Raw genomic sequence first — 10,462 nt, 5'->3', positions numbered from 1 at the left:
GGCTTGTAGGAGAGCAGTCTTGGAAAAGGTCCTGGGAAGGTGATGAGAATGGTCTGGTCATGAGTTTCTGAGGACTCTGAAATCCCAGCACCATAAAGTTGCTTTGGGGCCAGCAGTCACCTCTTCTGCTTCATGGCTTAGAGTTCACAATTGGTCCTTTTCCTTTTGCCTTTACACTAAATTTCTCAATTACGAAAATCTATCAAATACATATTCTTATTTATTAGTGTTGAAAGATAAGCATGTGCATCCAGGATGTATTTCATTTACACTTTACGATGCCAGCTGTCTCATATTTAGGTATGGATGCTGGTATTTCATATATTCTCACGTTTCATAGTATTAATGGATGACATGAATGACAAGTCCTCACAGCCATCCCAACCTGCTAGTTGTCTCTAGAGGATTGTAACAGAAAGTAATATATGCAGCTGTATTGGAACTTGATTTAATAAAATACTAAGTAAAAGGTAATGCACCAAATATAATTTCATGATCTGATGATGTCTGTTGATCTACTTTATTTTAGAATAATTTGACCTTAATGTTTTAGATACCAAGTTGATTTTAATCTACTTATTTTAAAAATAAGTATTTTTCTTCATAGAACAATACATTTTTAACTTCTAAAGTAATATTTTAAAGTGTTACCTTGGAGATTTACTATAATACAAGTTTCATTAAACCAAAATTCACGAATGTTACCATGCAGCAAGTATTCACATGATCATTTTTCATTTTCTGTCATTCTGCTATTCAGTAACTTTGAATACTTCTTTATGGGTTAAATATAAATTTCTTGCCAAGAATTTCAGACTTGTCCTTAACTAATCCCCATTCTCCAAGTACCCTCACACAATACCTTCTTGGCAGTCATACTCTACTAATAACTCTAATACCTTACATTCCTCAGAATTTGTCAGGCAAATCAGATTTAATGGGCACTATTACAAGATACTAAAGAATACAAAAAAAATTAAGACTGCTTTGTCCTCTTACTTTCAATTATTGTATTATTTTTTGCTTAATTTCTAGATTTTCCCCCCATGTTTATCATGTCTCTGTAGGGAAAGTGGGAAGAAACCATTTTCCACTTTATATTTCCTAAAAGCCCTGTCTGACTAAAGTTAATATGTTAGCCTATGGTCAGATACTTTTTTTTTTTTTTTAATATATGAAATTTATTGTCAAATTGGTTTCCATACAACACCCAGTGCTCATCCCAAAAGGTGCCCTCCTCAATACCCATCACCCACCCTCTCCTCCCTCCCACCCCCCATCAACCCTCAGTTTGTTCTCAGTTTTTATGGTCAGATACTTTTAATCAACAAAAGTAATAGTATGGGGACTTAATTCCAAAAATGTGTTGAAAGCAGGCAAGGAGTGAATAAAGTGGTAGTGGTGGTGATGGTGGTATAATACATTGTCATTCATCATTAGTCCCTTATAAATAGAATACAAAAATGAATAAAAACATACTTGACAGAGTTCATAATTTACTGGAAACATGGCCTGTGAAACCATTACAATACAAATTGGTAAAAGATATATTCTGAACTTTATAACAGAAGCTATAGGAAGGAACAAGAAAACCTAACTCAGCTGTCAGCTGTGATTGGAGTCAGGCAGGCAGTGATGGTCCACAAAGTGGTGATTTCTGAACCATGTTTGAAGCACAGGTAGGAGTTAGTAGGTCAGACACATAGTGGAAGAGAATATAGCCTCACCTCATTCAGACATTTAGCTTGCTTGATAAACACGAGGGCACATAAAGTAGTGAGAGGTTCTTCAGTAAAATGACATAATGTTTTGGTTTATTTTTAGTTTTTATCTTGATAAAAACTTAAAATTCTTAGACTCTCAGAGCAAACCTAACCATGACTTATTTTTCCCAATTTATAGACTCGATTCCATGGAACCATTTCATGCCCCATCACATAGGCTATCACTTAAAGTGTGTGAGTAGCATCCATCATACATCTCCAATCCACCACTATCCCAGGCTTATGCTCTTATTCATCTATCTGATCTGCCAAATCAGAAACACTGGAGTTATTCCAAACTCCCTTGCTCTCCTCACTTAATAGTCATCCTATCTTGTGAACCTTACTTCTAAATATTTCTCAAGTACACTGATTCTCTAAAATACTCACTGGAAGGAACAGAATGGGAATCTGTTCAGGAAGAGACATAAGAGATTAATAACAGATTAAAAGTCAGAAGCCCTAGGTTCTAGACTTGTTTTTCCAGTTGTCTTGCTTTACAAATTTAGATTATAGGTCTGAAATCTTGTAAGACAATGTTAAAAAGAAATACAAAACTATGCCAAAATTAAGGGGAAACCATCTTTTTAAATAACTTTTTTTTTTCCAGCTTGGCTCTACTACTTGATTTCTAAAGGGTTTAGTAGTTACTCATCCACAGTTTAATTGTTTTGTCATTTCCTAATGCTGCTGATGCAATGATGTTTTCTGTAGGGTGACAAGCTGCTGAGATTACAACATCTGTATGACCTTGTAATTTCTGTACAATCTCTTTAGTCTGAAGATTCCAGATGTAAACCAGATTATCTTCTGAACCAGATACAATCCACTTTCCACCAGTAACTGAAAAGTTGGCAAATATGCAGTATTTCTCATTCTTATGGCCAGTGTACGTTTTCAGGCATCTGCCTCTGCTGTAATCCCACAGTTTAAGAGTATTGTCCAAGGTTGCAATTAGAATATATTTACCATTTGGAGAAAATGTTACAAAAGAGACAGGAGGGTTATCATCATCAATAAGTGTTTTTAAACACTGACCTGATGCAGTATCCCAAATTCTACAGATACCATCATAGCTACCTGATACTATCAAGGACCCGCTACAATTAAAATGAACAGCAGAAACTGGGTCAGAATGAGCAAACAAAGTCTTGAGGCACTTTCCTGTTTTCACCTCCCATATCTTCACACTCTCATCAAAAGATCCTGAAATGATGAGATTAGATGGTGGGTTGAAATTACAGCAAAAAACGTAATTACTGTGCCCCTTTAGCGTTTTCAGACATTTTCCAGATCTCACATCCCAAATCTTTAGCGTTTTATCATCTGAGGCAGAAACAAGCCAACTGGAATCTGATGACCAGGCAACATCTGATATTTCCAGACTGTGACCATAAAGTGTTTTCTCATACTTTCCATCATAGGCTCCCCAAATTATAATTACTTTATCAGCAGAAGAGCTTGCTAGCCATTCTCCATTAGGGCTAAATTTAACTGATGATACTGCTTCCGTATGTCCCACGAGAGTAAATTTAAGAGCATAGTTTGGTTTTTCAGACATTTGCTTCCTCCCATTGGCTGAGGGAAGGCTCGACTCTGCTTCACCATCTCCTGCCTCCTTTGTCGCCATGGTTCTGAAGCTCCAAGTAGGTTGGGTAAGCGTCCGGCCCTGAACGAGGCAGCGCAATATTCCGACTTTCTGCCCAGCAAAATGAAGATAAAAATATGAGATTCAAAAATAAACCAGCTTTTAATGATTTTAATTTCTGGACGGTCTTTAAACTATATACAATGATACAGCAGCACGGCTTGGACCACGTCCCCTTTTCCTTGCTTCCTTTGTAAACAAGTACTTGAGAAATACTATTAAAAGAGTGCTATGCGTCGTCAGCAAGTAAGGTATTAGTGTTGGGTATTTTGCGAACGTATAAAGCCGTGCAAAGCAACGAGGGGCGTGGGTGATCTACACTTTTTCACAGCCCCTCCCTCAATTCCACAATGTTTGAGAACACTGAGCAAGCCTACCAGGCAGACAGACTTTCGGTATTTAAGTAAGCATGAATGAATCAACGGCTTAAACAAGAGAGTTCAGAAAGTAAAAAGAAAACCTGCGTAGGCACCACTACTTGCGACCCTGACGGTTGGCTATACAGTCCGCGGATAAACACTGTTGTGCACCGCCGCCTCAATCACACCCAGCTGGCAGGTCAGCAGAGCGCATGTGCGCACCAATCTCCAGCCGCGGTGACCAATAAGAGAGGTCTGCCTGCACTTGCGCAAAAGGAGACGCCGGCGTTTCCTTCCGGTCTTCTTCGCCGCGGTTGCCACTCGCATACATTTGACTACTTTTGGCGAGTGAGGAGGTGAGCGGGGCTTCTCCCAGACCTGACTGGCTAGCGTGGGTAGCGGCGAATATTACAAACAACATTCATTTCATTTTGGAAACCGTGTCACGAGGAAGGACTGAATTTTCCGATTCCCTTAGCGGAAAAGTTAAGCCCACGTTTGGCACGTAGCCAACGTCGACCCCCCCCCCCCCAGACGCCGGTGACTGGCCAAGTTTCTGCTTTTCGGGTGGCGTCGGTTCTGCTCCTCTGTACTCGTGTGGTATAGAGCCTAGTGGCGTGTACGTAAAGCTGAAAATAGGCAAGGGCAGCTTAGCCGAAATTATGTCCAGATTATAAAGCTTCTGGTTTAAAAGTTTTGCCGAAACGTTTGGGGAAGGATAGAGTATATGTTGTGGGCCTCCAAAGGCCAGTACTTAGCATGACATTGTGCGGGGGGGAACGAGCAGACGTTTGTTTTAGCACTTCCTAATGCCTTAAACTTTATAAGAAAACAGGTGAGCTCTGTACAGGTGCTTGAGACCGAAAATGACAGATTCGTAGAACGTGGTTAAGAAATGTATAAGGTTAACTCGTAATTGGCTTTAGAGGGTCAAAAGTTTAATGGCCTTGAAAGTGTGAGAGTGTTATGTAAACGATATATGCGTTTCAGATGTTAAGTTACTATCTTTAAACAAGAATAGGTGTACTGGGATACGTGGCTGGCACAATCAGTAGGGCATGAGACTATTGATCTCTGGTTCCTGAGTTCAGGCCCCATGTTGGGTGTATACTTACAAAAAAAAAAAAAAAGAAAGAAAAAGGTTTACCAAAAGATTGAAGCCTGTTGAGTTTCTACTTACCTGTAATCTCTTAGTAAAGAGTGCTCAAGAGAGGTACTGTTTTCTTTACAAGGTTTTTCCCTCTGGCAAAGCTGAAGTCTAGAGGCAAGTTATCTTTTTTTTTTTTTTTTTTTTTAAAGCAAACTCTACGCCCATCGTTAGGCTTGAACCTTGAATTGGAGACAGGGGAGATCAAGAGTGGCTTGCTCTACCAACTTAGGCAGGCGCCCCGAGGCGCAAGTATCTCTTAATGATGTTTTTGTCAGTCAACAGTTATGCATTTGCAACAGGCTTCTATCTTGTATTAGGGATCATTGAAAGTCTAGCCTTTAAATAAGGCACAATGACATAATTAGATCACGTATAATAACCGAACATAGTAAAAACCTCATTACTTTAAGACCCTACGACTTAGTTTGGAATTTGGACAGGAATTGAACAAAAACTTTAGCCTTAGCTTGCGCAGGTTAATTGTATAAGGATAACAAGGTGCTGGGAATAGGACCATCTTTTAAGTGAATTGGAACATCTATTTATTACATTAAATTAGGATTCTTCCTAGCTATTTATTAATGTGGACCTTCCTCTTCATAACATCTTAAAAAGAGAACTTGTGTTCCCTTTTTATATAATATCTTAAAGTTCAGTTGTGATTAAACTCTTCCTCCTCCCTTTCCTTTCCTATTAGCCTGGATTAGTGTGATTTTTACTGGAAGCTTAGAAACACTCAAGTTCTGCATCTGTTGAGACTTTTCATTTTTATTGACTCATCAAAAAATTTAAAAGCGCTATAGAGAACAAACTGTAGGCTTTGTTCCAAAGAATTGAAATTCTTATTTTTCCAGTAACTGTCCTATGCACTAGGAGAGTAAAGAAAGTGAAAATTAGGCAAGTAAATCTGACATGAGGGCTAGGATGGGTTGTTGGTGCTGGAGTAGATTTTAATAACCCACTAGAAATAACAATGAGGGGGATGGGGGGGGAACTTGGCTGGCTCACTGAGTAGAGCATGCCACTCTTGATCTCAGGGCGGTGAGTTCAAGCCCTAGGTTAGGGGTAGAGTTTAATTTTTTTTTTTTTAAACGTTTATTGGTTTTTGAGACAGAGACAGAGCATGAACAGGGTAGGGGCAGAGAGAGGGAGACACAGAATCTGAAACAGGCTACAGGCTCTGAGCTGTCAGCACAGGGCCCGACGCGGGGCTCAAACTCACGGACCGCGAGATCATGACCTGAGCCGAAGTCGGACGCTTAACCGACTGAGCCACCCAGGCGCCGCCCCTAGGGGTAGAGTTTAAAAAAAGAAATTTAAAAGAATGTGTTGGTAGGAATATCCAGAAATAATTTTTAATATTTTCTCAGAATTTGAAGAAATTTCCACAATTAAAATCATTTCTTGATGCCTGGAATTTTTTGTTTACAAATAACATCAGGAACTTGTGTAAAGAAAATTAAAGCTAGGCCTGTAACTAGTTAAACCTTTTTATTAGTCATGTTCTAATATTAACATGTAGTCCTGATATCGTAGTCCTTATGAATTAGGCCTAAGAATTTCATAGTTTGGGAGGAGGGGAGCATCAGAGTGTGGAGTTTGTAGGAGTAGAGAATACTGATACAGGTAAATCCAAAGGGGCAGAAACTGTAATTAGAGCTTTGTATTTGCTACTCTCAAGCAAAGTTCCTCACAGTCTGTTTTTCATAATTTCTATTTTTGCTGCCCTTAATCTTCTTAAGGTAATTTGGAATTTTCCCTCTCTGTAGAAATCAATTCGATTTCTTTAGATTTCCATAAAAGTTTTAGAACTCAAGGTCTCAATGGTTTAAAGGTTTATTTCCCTTGCCCCTCAGTAAAGTTTGCAGATATTCTAAATAGAAATGCCACAAATAGGTGATTTTTTAATTAAAATACTGCTTTTTGAGTTCTGTGTCAGGACTGGGAGTGATTCCTACATTAAGGAATGTCTTGACTGACTCCCTTCACGCCAGCTCCAATTAACCAAATCCAGTCCTCAAAAATCAAGAACTCTGTACACTTTTTAAGACCACTAGCAATTTAAATATATACAAATAGTTGGGCTAAATATGGAGTGGCCTAAAATTTATCTAAACAGAGACCTTTTTTAAAGTGAAAGGGGGCACCAAAATCCTCAACTGGTGTTAATCTAAAAACTGGGTCTATCCCTAAACCACAATCACTGTTGACTTCTGGAGGATTCTTCTCATAATCACAACTTAATCTTGGAATATTCTACACTCTTTACATGGTAGTTTACACACCAGCCTGCCCACATCTCTCTCAAACCTTATGCTGTCCTTTCCCCACCACTCTGGTCTTCTGGGTTTCTACGTTCTCCTCACCCATCACTCTAAATAATGCTGGGCCCAAATGGTTTAGAGAAGGCAATGATCCATATTGCGGTTTTTCACTGGCTTCTTCAGGTTAAATGGGTATAAAGGAATTTAGAGAGTAATTTTATTCTCTGCATAAACATTCAAGATGACAGAAATGACCATATATTGATTGTAGAATGAGAAAAACACTTGTTCAAATTGGCAAATGAAATAGGGGCAATGATGATCTACCCTAGCTTTAATAAATTTGTAAACTAAGTCATTTTGTACTATAGATGACAGTGTAGTCTGCAGGAACTAGTTATATTTTAAGATTCTGTTTTCAGAAAAAATACCTGGCCAGTACAATCTGAGCAATACATACAATAGTAAAAATGAAAAAAAAAATCTCTATTTCGACCATCAGCTTCCACGTAAGTTGGATGTAACTGGAAAAAAGTGGTTTTTTTTTCCTTAACCTTAGACTGTATCAGAAGAGACTGATAAGCTATTTTTGGTATATACAAACAGGGTTGAGATATATATATATATATATATATATATATATATATATATATATATATATATATTAGTTATCCTGTAAAATACACCCATAACTTTTCTCAGAAGGCATAGGTTTGTTTTTATATAATGAACTGCTGTGACAATGTCTACTTTTGTAAACTTCATGTCAAATTATGCCCTCCTGAAAGGTAACCACATATAAAACATATGTTGAGACACTAAGTCTAAGAGTTAATTCCTAGTTTCACACAGCAGCATAAAATTCCTTTGAGTTTTCTTTTGTAACCGTACTCTTTACTAATATCACATAGATCCATATTCCTTCAGTCATTTAGTATTTATTGAATAGTCTACTATGTGCAAGGCACTCACCCATGGCCTGACAGACCACATTCAAGTACAAAGAATCATCAGATCCATTCCAAATCAAAGTGTAAGAACACTTTGAAAAACAACATAGAGTGGTCATAATGATGAAGTAAGAACATACTCAACAACATACATTAAAAGGTGATCTAACTTTAGATACTCCTCGGGATGATACTCCTTTAGGAAGTCAGCTGTGTTAAATTCATGTCCATGGATGGCACTGCTTTCTAAGGCAGACTTCTTCATTCCAAAGCCTTTCCTTCTCTGTGTCAATCAATACCTTCTACAATTGAGTTTGTTCAATGGAAACATGTTTCTAAGTTTACCCATTATGCTATTAAACTCAAAATCAATCACTTGCATATATATTTTAACTTCTGTTGTCAGGTCATATACAGAATTTTAGCACCACAGAAGGGGAAAGAAGTTTGGGCTGAGAGGGTCTACATTACCAAAATACGCAACCTAAAAGCAACTTCATACCTGATTTAGTTCTTTTAAGGGTGCTGATGACAGAGTCAGAAAGAATGGTCCAACAAAAAGCTGGTCCAGCTGTGGCTGTTAAGTCCAGTTCTGAGAGTTCCTGGTACAGAACACCTCTACCATGCCTGCTACTTTCTTCCAGACACAACCTGCAGGGCTCTGTCCCACCACTGGACAGTGTCTATGAGTTGTGACCTTGGGGCAAAGTAAGTTCTCCTAAGTCTTGATTCTCTCACCTCTGTCCTAGTGACAGTTATCCACCTCAAAGAGCAATTGTAAGATGAAAGAGAAAAAACAGAAGCCCTTACACAGGCACCTGGCACACAGCAGAGGCTCAAAGACTAGTTGCGTTTTTGACTTACGGGAAAACAGACTGGGACTTCTTTTTCTACCCTTAATCTTTTCTTCTTGCCCCAAACTTCCAAATGCATTTTATACCTAGTAGGAATTTGGTAGTTTTAAATTAGCATACAATATTTGCTTTACTTTATCACACATTCTTGTGATGTCCTGGTACCCACTATTATTACCTATCCTTTTCTGATAATAAAGCCATGTTATTTGAATACTCTATATTTGAGCAGACTTACTGCACTGGTGCCACATCTGGCCTTCAATTACTTTAACTTAAATACAGAACTTTTTTTAAGTAATCTCTACTCCCAGTGTGGGGCTTGAACTCATGACTCTGAGATCAAGAATCACATGCTCGACAAACTGAGCCAGCCAAGCACCCCATAAGGAAACAAATATTTCATTTTTAATTTTTAAAATATTGTTAAGTAAGGTAACTTTAACTTTTTTTCTTTTCAAGTAGGCTCCTTGCCCAGTGTGGGGCTTGAATTCATGACCCTGAGATCAAGAGTCAAATGCTCTATGAGCCAGCCAGGTATCCTGATAACTTTAACTTTTGATGATAGAGAAAGGTAGCCAAAATATTTCCCAGCTAGGCAGATATGTATTTACTCTGCTCACCTAACAACAGAAGAAAAGTGACTGTTAACTTCAGATGGCAAAAAATTCAGATTTGAGACTTCATATATAGGTATGCCTATCTCTGCAAATGAGCAAATTTTGGAATGTAGGAGGTAGAAAATAGGATATAAATATGAAAAGCAAACAATGCCCCTTTCTAAAAGTGGATCCTTTTCCTTAAGTGAAAAACATCCTTAGACATCAACATTTCCAGTATATATAAAAAGCCCAAAGCCCTAAAATATCAATAAGCAATGACTTGCCTATTGATACAGAAATGTCCACAAAACTAATCAGCAAGAAAGAAAAAATTTTCAACCTGAGGAAAACCCTTTCATAATGCAACCACAAGCTAGGGGATTTTAAGTAACTGAAATGTTTAGCACTAGAGAAGTAAATTCAAGGTTGCCTGTGAGCAGCCATGTACAACAGGATTTAGTTGACAAAGTCTGGTGTATAAAATATACTACATTTTTTTTCTCAGGCAAATCAGCAACAATTTTGAATAATAATTAAGATTTATTATGGGGTAATTGTCATTGTTTATATTTGTGACAATATGAAAAACGACCCAGAGCCCATTTAGCTTTATCTGGCAGATGGAATCCTAGGGCAATAGTTTTCAAAACAGCACAACTGACAAAGGTTAAGAGTCCTACTTAGTGACAAGAACATGAATTAAAGTATTCCATAGAAAACTCTCTCCATCTATTTTTCATACCTATCATCTTAAAACCTTTCCTGGTTTTTCTCAATCTAATCTGGTCCTTCAAATACAGGGTACCTTTATATTCCAAATGCTTTCAACGCTTTTTTCCCCCCACCTTTCATTTCAAAGAATATACTTTGAA

At 37.9% G+C, this 10,462-nt stretch overlaps 1 protein-coding gene across 2 annotated transcripts; it reads right to left on the bottom strand.

Annotated features, from left to right (window-relative positions):
* Positions 1-1,479: 1,479 nt before the first annotated feature.
* Positions 1,480-4,207, bottom strand: WDR5B (WD repeat domain 5B). 2 transcript variants are annotated; one of them, XM_030330533.2, is made up of 2 exons: positions 3,872-4,207; positions 1,480-3,462 (listed from the first exon to the last, which is right to left on the bottom strand). In XM_030330533.2, the coding sequence occupies exon 2, from the start codon at positions 3,391-3,393 to the stop codon at positions 2,404-2,406; it is 990 nt and encodes a 329-aa protein (XP_030186393.1). In that variant the 5' UTR covers positions 3,394-3,462; positions 3,872-4,207; the 3' UTR covers positions 1,480-2,403. The 2 variants fall into 2 exon arrangements, with proteins under 2 accessions (XP_030186393.1, XP_030186395.1); XM_030330535.1 differs by having other exon boundaries at positions 3,789-3,881.
* Positions 4,208-10,462: the final 6,255 nt, after the last annotated feature.

The sequence above is a fragment of the Lynx canadensis genome, chromosome C2 (genome assembly GCF_007474595.2).
Source record: "Lynx canadensis isolate LIC74 chromosome C2, mLynCan4.pri.v2, whole genome shotgun sequence".
Lineage (NCBI taxonomy): Eukaryota > Metazoa > Chordata > Mammalia > Carnivora > Felidae > Lynx > Lynx canadensis.
The sequence above is the reverse complement of the archived record's forward strand: the minus strand, read 5'-3'. Positions and strand labels throughout refer to the sequence as shown.

Excerpts from the sequence above, each read along its gene's own strand:
- WDR5B (XM_030330533.2), bottom strand. The coding sequence starts at position 3,393 with ATGGCGACAAAGGAGGCAGGAGATGGTGAAGCAGAGTCGAGCCTTCCC.